The 13,784-nt window shown below is 40.2% G+C and overlaps 1 protein-coding gene across 4 annotated transcripts in view; it reads right to left on the bottom strand.

Moving 5' to 3' along the window:
* Positions 1–13,784, bottom strand: part of ADD3 (adducin 3) — a 62,140-nt gene that overhangs the window by 7,573 nt on the left and 40,783 nt on the right. For all 4 annotated transcript variants that reach the window (XM_018069300.2, XM_018069302.2, XM_018069301.2 and 1 more), the window contains exons 3-10: positions 6,381–6,519; positions 4,755–4,906; positions 4,559–4,639; positions 3,351–3,500; positions 2,329–2,472; positions 2,142–2,240; positions 1,874–2,056; positions 427–684 (exon numbers count right to left, since the gene is read on the bottom strand). In XM_018069300.2, the coding sequence (XP_017924789.1) occupies positions 427–684; positions 1,874–2,056; positions 2,142–2,240; positions 2,329–2,472; positions 3,351–3,500; positions 4,559–4,639; positions 4,755–4,906; positions 6,381–6,519 (1,206 nt within the window). The remainder of the gene's footprint in view (positions 1–426; positions 685–1,873; positions 2,057–2,141; positions 2,241–2,328; positions 2,473–3,350; positions 3,501–4,558; positions 4,640–4,754; positions 4,907–6,380; positions 6,520–13,784) is intronic.

Raw genomic sequence — 13,784 nt, 5'->3', positions numbered from 1 at the left:
TTTTCAGCAGGCTCACGAACAGGAAAGGGGCAGCTAGAGATGGATTAGAGCTTGTGTCTCCCTTGTATAAAAAAAGAGAACCACCCCTGGATGATTTAAAACCTTACTATGTTTGTTGGTTAACTAATAGCACAAAAAGATCCGGCAGAAAATCTGTTGTCTGCTTCAGGAATCAGAATAGCTAGTAACAACAGGGAAATAATTGTTAAATTTTATCATAAACTGTTACTCTTACAAACTACTAACCCCCCCTCACCAAACAGAGGGAACCCTTAGTACTAATGTCATTAAGTCTCTGAAAAGCCTATTTTAATTTGCTTGATAAACTTACTTGCTAATCCTGTTAAAGATTTTCTCATAAAAACTGTGCATAATTTACTTTCAAATAGGGCAAAAATGAAGTGGCTGCCCAAAATCTCTACCTACCGTGATCTTAGTCCTGGGACTGGTTTCCCCGTTCCAGGACTCCTCAGGCACATTAACTTTCAAGTACGTGTTTGGAGAGTTCAGCCATCTTGTCTTTTCTCTCTGTTGCTTCTGTGCAAGGAATTTCAGGGGGGAAAGTGGGACTGTATCATCTTCAAAGGAAAAGGCAGTCACAGTGGCTGGGATCTCAACATCACTCTTATGTCTGGGTTTTTCCCTGACTAATGGTTGCCTATAGGCATAGCCAGTTCTGTATCCCTACAGAGAAGTAAAAAAGAAAAATAATTAAAAACATAAATAGAAGGAATTATTTATTAAAAATCAGAAAAAGGTATCCAAAGTAGCAATGGATTTTTTGTGCTGCCCTATATGCATTAAGCAGGTCTGCTGAGTTCTCTTCAGAGACCTGGTTAGTGGTGTTGTCCATCATTAATTCATACTATTTACATTCAAGAGACCCATTTACAACACAGTACAGCAGCAGTTGAACAGGACTCCACTCTCACTTCACCTTCCTCCTGCCTTTGCAAAAGTATGACCACCAAATGACCCCCTGCTCAGTTTATGGTCTAGGCAGCTTCCATGAGGACATTTATGTCTTGCACAACAGCACATCCCAGCTCATGACACTCCCTCACTCCTCACTCTATTGGTATGGGAGGCTGTTCCAGAATTCACAGAATAGTGAAATGGACATTTTAAAAATAATAAATTATCATCTGATTTCCTAATCATACAATGGTTTGGGTTGGAAGGGATGACCTTAAAGATCATCTAGTTCCAAGTCCCCTGCCATAGGCAGGGATGCCATTCACTAGATCAGGTTGCTCAAGTCCCCATCCTGGCCTTGAACACTTCCAGGGATGAGGCAGCCACAACATCCCTGGGCAACCTGTTTCAGTGCCTCACCACCTTCACAGTAAGGAATTTCTTTCTGAAATCTAATCTAAACCTGGTAGTTTGAAACCATTGCCCCTTGTCCTGTCACTATCTGCACATATTAAAAGTCCCTCTCCCTCCTTTTTATAAGACCCTCTAAGGTACTGAAAGGCCTCACTGAGTTTTCCCTGGAGCCTTTTCTTCTCCTAATACTAGAGTTAATAACAAAATATATAGAGGGAATCTGACATGTCTATTTACTAGGTGGTAATTACAATATATTTTTACTATTAAGCTACTCTAAGGAGCAAATCATGTTTGTAAGATGGTTGGACAAAATCAAAGTCCAAAGCATTATAAATTCTTATCATGACAAAATACCACTGTCAGAAACAGTGACATATGACAAACTAAACCAAGTAGAATAGATTTTACATACACAAAGTTACTCTGTCTTCGTTTCAAAAATCACGAAGAAACCAGAAAAAATTGTTTGGTTTCCAGAAGCTAATCCTGCACTCAAAAGCTTACAGGCACCACATGGACAACACCATCCATGTGCTCTCACCAGGTTGTCCAGCATCCGCATGAGCGCTTCAAATTCTTGCTCCCCAACTTTCCATTTATGTTGCGAAGCCATATTAACTCCACCTCCTCCCATTGCTGCCACGGCGTGCGTGGAAGGCTTGAACTTCTGCAGATCCAGTAGTAGGAGATTGTCTATCCCACCTGCTCCAGCTAATGCATGAACCTGGGGACACCAGTGATTATTTCGTTTGTGAAAAAGCTTTTGCAGCATAAGTGTTTGGAATTAAATACAGATAATTCTCTCTCACCTGTGTTTCACAGGCCAGCTGCACATTGAAAATATAGTGGAATGCTTCTTCCAGTGTCTCTCCTAGTGCTACCACACCATGGTTTCTCAAGACTAATACCTAGTAAATGAAGACACTAATGTTAAATGGTAGAAACTGGCACAGGACATGAAAATCGTTTATGAAGAGCATGAAGGAGGTTGAATACCTTGCAACTGGGTCCAAGAACTTTTTGAAGCTGAATTCTCTCATCCTGTTCATCAAGAGATCCCTGGTAGTTGTAATAAGCAACATCTCCCAGAATCAGAGCCTCTTGTGATATGGGAAGGATGCCACATTTCATAGAGGAAACCTGTTTCACGGAAATGAAGTGCTGATAATTAGGAAAAAATGAAACTTAAAACTCGTATCTCAACCACCCAAGCCTTAGCAGGATGTACTTTTGTATCTTTGCTACAAGAGAGACAAACTCTCCACAGTGAAAGCTTAGAATCAATCCCCCTCCACCAGACTAGTTTCCAATAGGATGACAGAGGTGCTGCTACCCAGCCTAGGAACAGATTCATTAGAGGAAAATACAAATTAACCCAACTGAGTTAATTTTTGTGAATTTTTATCCATGTTTAATTCTCAGCATAAGCTTAATTTTTTGTCCTTCTTTCGCACATTTATAATTTCAAAAAGCTAGTATAAAAGAAATTATCGATCCCTTTTTTTTTTGTCTGTGGTCAAAGAATACATATATATTTATAGATAAATATATATGTTTTTTCAAGCCTCATTACATTTTTATCACTATTATGTAGACCATTTTAAATTTACGTTAACTATGACATTTTAATAGTGACGTAAATCCAAACTGAACATAACTACTAATTAAACCACCTAAAAAATGGAACTGCATAATGCAAATGATGATCTATATAGCATAATATATTGTCTAGGATGCTATAAATGAAACTTGTGTAAACCCTACGCTTTACAACCTCCACAACCTGACCATAACAATATCTAAGCATCACTTTATTTCTATCCCATTTCACTGCAGTGGCCCAGCCCTCTTTCTCTGGTTATTTGATTACCTCAGACTCTTCTTTGCCAGCGTAGAGCCGGTATTAAAAACAAAAACAAAATCACTGCCATGAGCAGTGATTCGGATTCAGAAACACACTTTTAAGTTCATAAGGTAAAGCTGTTTTCTTTTACTCTTTATCCAGAAGGAAGACTTACAGCGGCCGTTGCAGGGGTGTGTATGTGTATCACACATCTGACATCGGGGCGGGTGGAGTAGATGGCCACGTGTGGACTGAATCCTACACTGTCAATACTGAGAGCTGTACTTCCCTGGTCCACTACATCTCCTAGGATGTTTACTTTAACCTGAAAGAGCCAAAGAAACAAATGATATTCAGAAAGTTCGCGACAATTTCAATAGTCTAGAAACTACCCTCCCTTTCTTATTTAGTACCAAATTCCCCCCTATGGATTTAGGGCTCAGAGCACAAAAAAAAAGTAGGAGAGCAGCCATGAATCTGTGTGTCAATAAACCATCCTGCTGTACAAGCCTCTGATAGCTGTTGGAAGTCCAGCCATGGAAGAAGTAAGGATAAGACTCTGATACAACATATATTCCACTTCAGTCTAGCTGACCTTTCCTGGTTTCTGACTTTCAAAAATTAATTTTGTTAACATTTCCTACATTTTAAATATGAAGAAAATTCAGCCCCTGAGAAATGTCCAGTAGGAACATTAAATGCATAAGGAATTTTCAGTTTCGTGAGAACATTAGAATTGTAATTCCTGTATCAACAAAAAACAACAGCAGGGTCATATCTCAAGGTATTTTGTTTTGTTATGTAATGCTGTCAGTCTCTATCTGGTACCCTTTTGACCTGGAGGTAAGTTTCCTTACAGATATCTACTGTCACGAAGAACATATGGCAGGGTCTGCACCAAAAGATGTGTGATTTATCAGCTGCCATTGCCTAAATAACAGCCTGTAACTTCACTCAGCTCATTTATTGGACCTAGAGAAGATATTCAACTTTATTTCCCCACTTAAAACAATAAGAGCTGATTCTACTAACTCTTCTCCTATGGAGTAATTTCACACATATTATCATACTGTCAGGTTATAAAAGGTTACTGCTACACTGAGGCTATTTGACGAGCTTCATCAGACAGGGAAACAAAACTGCTGCTCCACATTGAAGCTGAAGACGAAGCAACAGAAAGTAAAGCTAAACCTAAGGAGAAACGCTGAGAAACAAAGGATGCTAGTATCTAAACAGTTAATCAGCTTTTCATCTGGTGGATAAATATTAAAAAAAACCAAACAACAGCGTGATTATAGATTAGAAGTCCATTTTAGCAGCCACAAAAGTATTTCAGAAAACAGGTTGAGCCTCATTGGTTATTACAGCAGGTGAATCACGTACCAAATTAGAAGCTGAAGCTTCAGAAAAGGACAGACCTCTTGGAATGATTAGAATATGGTCATGTTCTTTGCTTACTCTTACCTGCAAAGGAAGAATAAAATAGATTACTGATCTAATTTACTTTATTCAGGGGAAAAATGATTTGAATGAATAAGTAGCATTCTAAATAAAAAATGTTATTCTCTAAAATACTTACTGTGATATAGGTATTCGGCAAATGTGCCCACCCAAACAAGTCAGCCAGTCTATATAAACTGGCTAACTTGCAACGAGTAAGTTTTTCTCCCTTAACAAACGAGGAGGTATCTATCCCAGGTAGGTCATTGATGGGTGTAATCATTCCATGGCCTGAGAAACAGACAAAAAAAGATGATAGCCACTTGGACAACTAAATGACTTCTAGCACAATCTTCCTGATGCAGTGTATTTAAGTTGTTAGCCCAGCAGTACCAGCAATTACTAGACTGGAACTTCACTACTGGGATTTCTAAGGTTGTTACTGAAACATCTGTTACTTTAAGACAGTAGGAACCATACCTGAATTTAAATGTTCCTCCCTTTTCAAATCTAAGAGAGGTGAAATAAAGGTTTTCCTGAGCTCTCTCCTGAATCAATACCCTATACAGGACTGGAAATGTGCTTTAAGACATTTGTCACTAATGAAGTATTTTTACATGTTACTTTGTTTTTTTTTTACAGGACAACACATTCCTTATGGACTTCTGACACCAATATAACTACTTCAAAGAGCTATCTCAGTACTTTAATTCAGTCCTAATGAGGAAATTAGGATTAGTGCAAGAGTTCTCAAAGGGATTAACAGAAGGGATCACCTCTTAACAGAGAAATCACAAAGATCAATTCATCTCTTTGACTTGTGACTACACAAACATACCCTTTTCCCCTTCGTGAATGCATAATATCTTTTGGACAGCTTACAACCTTTGTTTACAGGGAGAATTACAACCAGAAGAAGTAAAAGCCACTTTGGTTTTCAACAAAAAGAGTATGCACTTTGAGATCAGTCACCACTGCCTCTGGGTAAATGTAGCAGAGACAACAGTTGGACACATCATTTCAGTAACCAACCAGAGATGGGAAGATGAGACTGTTTGGGCTCTCTGCTCTTCTCTTCCACTCGTTTTGTTAAATGAACCCTGAAGCACCATTTTGGGACCAATTCTCAAAAAATTACGAATACTGACAGCTGCCACTGTACTTCAGGCTTGTAAGCTCCTGTATGATGTCCACCCACAGAACCTAAATTGACTTGGGCGTTTCAATGCTTCATGACTTGGAAAGAAGAACTTGGGTGTTAACTGAAAGATCCCAGTGACATCTCTATAACTGGAGTGCAGACTACAAGCTGTTTTTAACTGTGGGAGCTGTTTGTGTAATGACTCAATTTGCCAGGGTATTCTTCCCCCCCCCTTTTTTTTTTTTAGTAACAATTTGTATGCAAGAGTAGAAAAATAAACAATCTGAATGGCAATGTACTTCACATCTCGGTTTATGCTCATGTTAAAACTGCTAATAATAACAGGGCACAACGTTTTGTTCCCTAACCCAGTTAAACTCTTATTTGCAAATTATAGAACGGAGTGTGAGGATCCCAACCATTTTGTACATCATTACACAAATCAAGGAATCTGGGAGAAAGAAGCCTAAAAAGGCAAGTTAAGGCCACCATCTGTACTACTTCACAGCTGAGGCAAGCTCTGGCAGAATTTGTATTCAAAGAAAGTGGAGATCCCAACATTGCCAGTGACAATTAAAAAAAAAAAAAAAAGGAAAAGTGCAATTATATGTTTGATTCACTTACTGAGTGAAGCTGAAGAAAAACCTGTAAAAGTGCTCGCTGTAATGTATTCAGCAATCTGCTGTAATGCAAGCAGTCCAGTGGGGTTATTGCCCTTCTTCATCTGTTCTTGAATAAGGCATTCCAGATCTTCTCTAAAAGCCTGTAGAAACATTTGAGAATCATCAAGGAAACCTGGCTTTGATAACCATATTTCTATTATAGGTGGGGCTGGTAGTTTTGCCTCTTATTGTTACATGAAACTTCCCCTTAGACCTTGTTTTTAGCTGCTTATAACTTTGCCAGACTTTAACCATCTGACCTGAAGTTTGTATGCTGGGTATTTGCAATTTGGGGGGCAGAAAGGAGGAGTTTGGTCACAGAGGATTAACTATTTCCCAGTACAAGACATGATAAAATGTATTTTTTTAAATGATAAAAACATTTTTATGGATAATTAAAGTGTTGTCCATATTTTGGAAGATGTACTTGAAATTTGACCAGGATACGCTGCTTTTAGTACTAGATATTTTTTAATAATGTAGTCCCTCTGAAAATCCATCCAAATTTGATAAAGTTATAAACAACTGGAAAACTGGAGCTCATCCATGCTCAAGTAGTATCACAGACATGCAGAAACTAGAAGGAATGCCAGGATGCTATCTTCTCTCTCTTTCCTTCTCCCAAAGGGAAAACCCCTCCCTTCTTTTCCTGAATAAAATGTCTGCAAGCCCAAGAGATACAGTCTTGCAGAATATATCATGAAAAAGGTTTTTATAGTATCAAATTTAATATACTATGCACTGTGGACAAAGCCTGTTCCTTTGAGATGATAGGCAGATTATCCCCTATCCACGGCGAATGCCTGTCCTAGGACTACTGCAATCCTGACATTTCTGGACTAAGTAAATTCTGTTCCTTCAAACTTCCATTATAAGTTACATTTTCTCATTATTTCTTGGCAGCATCTTCCAGCCTTTGTCCAAACTAGCAGTACCTGAAGCTGCACACAACACGAGCTGAGGTGTATTGCGAACACTCCTGCCAGTTCATTCCAAAAAGACATTTGGTGTCTTTACCAGCAGCTGGCTCCCATTTTAACTCCAGGCTATTCCCTGTATGTAATTGCTCCTTGCAGTTTGCCTTGCTTAGCGGAGTACTTGCTCTCAATTAAAAAAAGAAGATAGTTCTGTATGACAAATGTGATTTCCTCACTGAATTTTAATTCAGGCCTTCAAATCGCCCACTTTGTTGGGTAAAATCCACCAATCTCATGACAGCCTGTTCATCAACAGGTTTTGACTCTGTAAGAGAGAGCACTACTGGTCTCCTAAAAAAACGTCCTCAAGATTCTACTTGATATGGCCTCCTGGTTGGACAGTTGAGCCTCCACAACTGCACTTTAATGATCGAGTTTTCAGACACCCATGCTCTCCTTAGAATAATTTTTGTCAGGATTGTGTGTGACTTGACAGATAAATAAAGCCTCTAAAGATTCCCACTGACTGACTATGCAGTGACCTGTTCCATGGATTTCTCAACACAGACCAGACTATGCTCGTGGCAGCCCTCAAATGGCTGAACAACCTCTTGGCAGCCTGAAGGTGCACAGGCAAAGTCAGATTTTTGTCTTCAGAGGCTCATGGAGGTAACATCTATGCAGCAGGAGAAAGCAGCAGATGAGAAAAAGAAAAGAAGAAACAGTGAATTACGTGAGGAAAGGAACCTAACTGGGAGAAAAGTGGAAGTATGGGAGGTGCATCAGCAGTGAGAGCCTGTAAGGACCTGATGGGAGGCAGTTATGGGGAGGCAGCTGCCAGAAAAGCAAAGTACTTGTATAAAACACCAAGTGGTTGGAGAAAACATCCTGACTTTCATCCTTCATCTATGAGCAGATGATGTGAAACCCACCCCCTTCAATCTGATTCAGCTCTGAGGATGGCCATCATGCTCGTGTTCCAATGGCAATGCGGATGCCTGGACTGCTGGAAGTTAAGACAAACAGGGGATGTGTCTTGGTCCCTGTTGCACCTAGGTAATAATCTTTAAGCACAGACACCTTGTCTTCGTGCCTCATTTGGCACACAGTGGCTCATTCTCACTAGAAAAGCAGGTCAGTATTTTTTCTCTTCTTGTGGCTCAGCATGTGGCCCTGTGCCTTTTGTGGAGGCTGCACATACTCTGCTGAGGTAACAATTATTATTTATCTGACAAGATTTTCTGTGGGCAGATAATTACAGTAAATCCAAGTGCTTCACAAACATTAACTTACTAATTCCCAAAATGTGCCTTTAAGATGCAGCAAGGCCCTGTTATTTCCACAGAATGCCAGTGAGGAGGTCAAGGTAAGGTGCTTCCACCAATGTGGGATGTTCATTCCGAGAGGCCCAGAGCCCCATTTGCAGAACACTGGGCAGTAAGGAGCTTCTTACATACACAAAGCTCAACTCTCACTGAAAATTCAAGTGCAGCACTGAGTGTCTAGCGCACTGCTGTTCCCCAGGGTATCAAGTGGGATACATGGAAAATCACAGTCTGAAAAATGGGAAACAGATGATTTGGCATCACTCATGCCTGAGACGGGTTAGTACCTGAATCTGAGCATCTCTCACCAAAGTGGTTTTGAATGAAAAACCACCGAAATGGTTTTGAATGAAAATCAGATGTGCATGATTTATACAATCCCCTGTAGAAGACAAGGGTTTTTCAGATAAATAGAAGATGCATTTTGGTGGTCAAACAGCTCAGAGGGCATAGAAAAAGGAACCAAGGTTCAACCTCCATATTTTATCAAAAGTGAAAAAAATGTAAAACAACAGAGGTACTTCCTTGGTTCTCGGCACATCACATCCCCCATGTTACAAAACACTTAAAACAGACATTCGGGCACCAGCCATCCCAGTGCCAGCTCCCTCCCCTACTGATGGTTCACCATGAGATGATGGCTTTATGTGACTTTCTGCTTCTGTTCCCATGATCTATTACGATAGCAGAGATGACCGGCCAATATATTCCATCAGGAAGCTACACTTATTTTCAAATTCTGTCATTTCAAGATATTTAGTTACTTCTCAATTATTACTGAAAGAGGTCCCCTGAAAGAAACTCTACCATTTTACACTCTGCAAGGCTGAAATGTTCTTTCAGCCTTGTTTACAATATGTATATATGGAAACTGCACATTTGTAGTCTCCTGGGGGCCATGTGGAAGATGGAATTCATGATATTCATGGAAGCATTTGCTTGGGAGGAGATGGAGATAAACAGTTATCTGTATTACATTAAATCATTCCCACTTCAATTCAACGAGGACTATAAAAAAGATCTGCAAAAACATTCACAGTAAATTCTTACCAATTATATTTAGAATTTTTTTTATAACCTGTACAAGTAATATTACTTCTATAGCAGAAAGAAAGGTAGTATAATTGATGGTATTTTGGGCAATTTTTGACAGAAAGATCATTTATTTCTTATTGTATTTTTAATTCTTCTGCTTTTTGATCATGTTGTTTTCAGTCCTCTGAGCTTAGTTGACCACTGATTTCTCCATATATCCACTCAAAAGAAGTAGAAAAAAAATAATAAGAAAAAACCCAATGGTATACAGGTCACCTACAAATACTCCACACCATCGCAAACCTTTAAGGGGAGAAAGCATGTGCTCACATCAGGACTAATTACAGTAATGTCCAAACAGTCTCATGTCATTCCAAAGGAAAGTAGCTAAAAAAGATCCATGAGGCCCCTACATTTCATAGAAGCACTTAAAAGCTGCAGAACAATATGAGAAACCCCTTCACCCATTTTCACTTTTGCCCATTTTAATCAGAGTTTATATATCCAAAAGCCATTTTCAAAAAGTGTATAGCTCCACTTATCTATGTTACATATAAACGCGCCCACACAGAGTCTCTAAGCTAAATCTCAACCACTGAAGAAAAGTTTCAAAACTTAACTGGTATTTTGTTCTCGAGAGTGAAGAGACGTTAATTTTAACTCCTGTGCTGCAAACACAGCTGCCCGTGGAGACGAAGACCTTCACCCAAACAGCCGATACAGCTCATAACAGGCTGCTTGAAGACTGGAGTTTAGATACAAACAGCCGGTGCCCCAAGTGGAAAAGGGTGGAGTTGGCCACAAAAAAACCGCCACTGAGTTAAGGCTGGCGGGGAGAAGATAAGAGCCACAAAAAAGTGTTTGTTAATGCCATGGAAAAGAAAAAGGGGGAAGGGGCTTCTGTGTTAAGACAGAAAGAAATAGCCTCAGTAATAACTACAGGGAATTAGCTAAAGTTATAATAATCTCTTCACTTGCAGTGAAGCGTGAGGGTACCTGGGCTGGATTTAGTGACTCAACCGACAGCAAGGCTGTCCCCAAACAGAGCTCTACTGTGCCAGTTTTTCCAGCTCTTCTAACCCAGCACACACTGACTTTCCTGTGAGCTGAAGCAGCATGTTTACTCCTGAGATAAGCAGCCTAGAGATAACCTATGATTACAGTAAAACCCAAAGCACCAAACTCCTTTGCAAAGCCCATCTCCAGCACACCCAGCTGCCGACTTCCCTGCGCCAGCCATCCCCACACTCAGAGCTGCTGCTGTGAATGTGGGTCTGGGTCCCTCCCTCGTGTTTTCTCATGGAATAAAGCCACACTATGCATCTTGCTGGATGGAATATAACCACTGAAATTTAAAATGCTAGAAGACATGAAATTTCAGCTCCTCAGGGGTCTCACATTTCTAAGCATAATTAAGTGGTTTTCAGTAAGTGCAGGAGTAGGGATCACATGTGGTGTCAATGCACCAGGAGGGATGGCAGGCAGAGCTCTTGTAGGGCACTCTGGATGAATGTCCTCCTGCAGTCAGGGAGGAAACTCATCAGTCATAACCTTCCAGGATTTTCCAGGCACTGTTAAGAGCGTGTACTAAACCAAAGGATTATTTAACAGCCCAAAATAATAATTAAAAAAAGGATTTAAAAATTAATTGAGCTAAGTAAATACTTTAATTGTTATTCTTTACTTGTACTGCAGTGGAAACCCCTCTTCCTGCCCTCATCAGACCAAGCTGATGCCTTAACTGGACAGAATCTACAAGACCAGCAAATGAAAGAAAAAGAGTGGATTTTGTTACAGTACATTTTATATCTCCTTATTACTGACCTAGGAAAATAAATCAGATTACAGTGCTATTTGCAATTAATAACTTCAACTACACAGAGGATCATAGAAGAGTCAGCACACAAAGGAAGACGGATCTGATTGTTTGATGATTTCAATAATCTAAAGAACATGGCACCAGAAGTACAACAGAATCTGTAGACATCCCCCAAGACTACAAGAACCCAAACCCAAGCAGTTAACAACCAGCAGGAACATTAGAAACACGGATATGAGGGAAAAAAATATCGTTTTGGATACTGTTGGCATTTATATCTAATGGAAACCGCAGTTCAAACTAAACGGAAAGCAGCAACATGGAAATAAGAGAGGAGTGAAAGGCACCCCATTTTTAAGGTGAGGAAGCAGGGAAATAAAATAGCACTCGTGGTGCAGGACATGAGTGTGATTTGACCATGAACCATCGCAGCTACAGAAATGAAAGTTACGCAATGGAATTTCTTGGGTCCTCGCAGACATCTAGTGGATGGCCTTGGTTTAAGACAACACCCTTAGCACAAATTCCCTCTCACTGAAATTGTTGTCATGGCTCAGAGAGGATCTTTAAGGGACATTTTTTGGTATGTCTTAAATGCTGAGTTGAGCTCCTGTCTCCCAGTGAACAAAACACTGCACAGGTTGTACGACAAAAGCATGCAATTAAATAAGCTATTGCAACAAGAGGAGAGTCATGACTCCCCAGCAGGAAATTGGGAAGATGTCAGAGAAGACAAAAGCCAGAAGAAGGAGCTACAAGGCAAGAGGGCTGCCCAGTGAGGAGGCCCCCAGGTGATGTACAAGGTTGTGAGCCCTTTGTGGCCAAAGGCTTCTGAAGGATCTGAAAGGCTTTTGAACTTGTGAGAAAAGAGCAGTAGAAGCCAAAACATATGAGGAACTGAAAGGACTTTGATATTTTTAAGAAAATAAACTGCCTCAAAAGGGAGTGGTATTACAAAAATACTAGATGTTCACTTGATACAAATAAAGTAAGCTAAACAACTGCAAAAGCTGGGGAAAAAATAAATCAAACCATCCTTCATCTCTGAACTGATAGTTTGAAAATAACATAGCTAGAAAAAAAAAATTCAAGTGTGGGTGGGATTGCTTGTTTTTGAGGAGAAAAATCTGTCTGCATGCTGCATGCTAAGGCAGACTTCTGAAGAGATGAGTTGCTAAGCTGCATAGTTCTCTCCCCACTTTCTTGGGCAAGACTGGCTAGTGTGGGAGGCAGGGGGGGGTATGCATGTACAAGGCAGGAAGGAAGAGAGGCACAGGAGAGAAGGACATTTTTAACCTCAGCATAAACCCCCCCCTTATTTTGCAATCCCGGTGGATAGACCTGATCCAGGGCCTTCATGTAATGGCAGCATCAAGCCAAAATCATCCTGAACACTCTGCAGAGCTGTGGTGGGTTGGTAGACACTCTCTGTATCCAACACAGAATTAAAGCAGAGCATGATGAGATCCTGCCAACGCAGTGCTCAACTTCAGAAAAATAAAACAAACCCAAGCTCCAAATAGCTGTGCAAAAATAGGAAGTGCAAATTCAATGGGTCTCAACAAGCCACTCAACATTTTCATTTTGGAAAATTCAAAACATAAACTGGGCATTTAAATTCCAATCACCAGGCATTTTTATGTTTACATAAAACAGCTGTTCAACTCACAACTTCATACACAAATTTGACTACTCCAACTTCTTATGTCAGTAAAAATAATGAAGTATATCTCACATAACAGCTTATGTACAAGAATGCATCTGCTCTCATTTCCACCCTGACCTGTCGCTTTCCTTCAAATACAGTGATATAAAGGGGATGTATGGTACTCCTCAGTGCAGTTTAAGCTGTGATCCTAATTTCCTGTCAGGTTACACACAGTCCTGTTAGCTAAAACCTGTAGTTAGCTTTCCTGCTGGTGAAAGAGTTGTTTCACAGGGTCTCACTGCCCTGGAAGCAGCGTGGCACTGCCGCCTGCCTGCAGAAACACACATCACCTTCCCTGGTTCTGGGAGGGTTGTGGGGATTTTCTCCCTTCTCTATGTTCATTCAGCTCCTCAATGCTGAACAGATTGTTCAGTCTTCACACACACCATGACTGCACAACCATTGCCTTTCCCTTTTTTTTTTTTTGATAGTCTTTGTCTTTTAAGAGTTTCTGGTTGCTATGGTGAGGGCACCAGAGAAATGCTAGAAGGAAATGAAGGCCAGAAGGACTTGCATACCATAACTGAAATAAGGGGTCTGATGGTGCAGCAAATACATGTTT

Source organism: Manacus vitellinus, unplaced genomic scaffold (genome assembly GCF_001715985.3).
Source record: "Manacus vitellinus isolate BGI_N305 unplaced genomic scaffold, ASM171598v3 scaffold_15_pilon, whole genome shotgun sequence".
Classification (NCBI taxonomy): Eukaryota; Metazoa; Chordata; class Aves; order Passeriformes; family Pipridae; genus Manacus; species Manacus vitellinus.
Note: the sequence above shows the minus strand (reverse complement) of the source record. Positions and strands in the feature narration are given on the sequence as shown.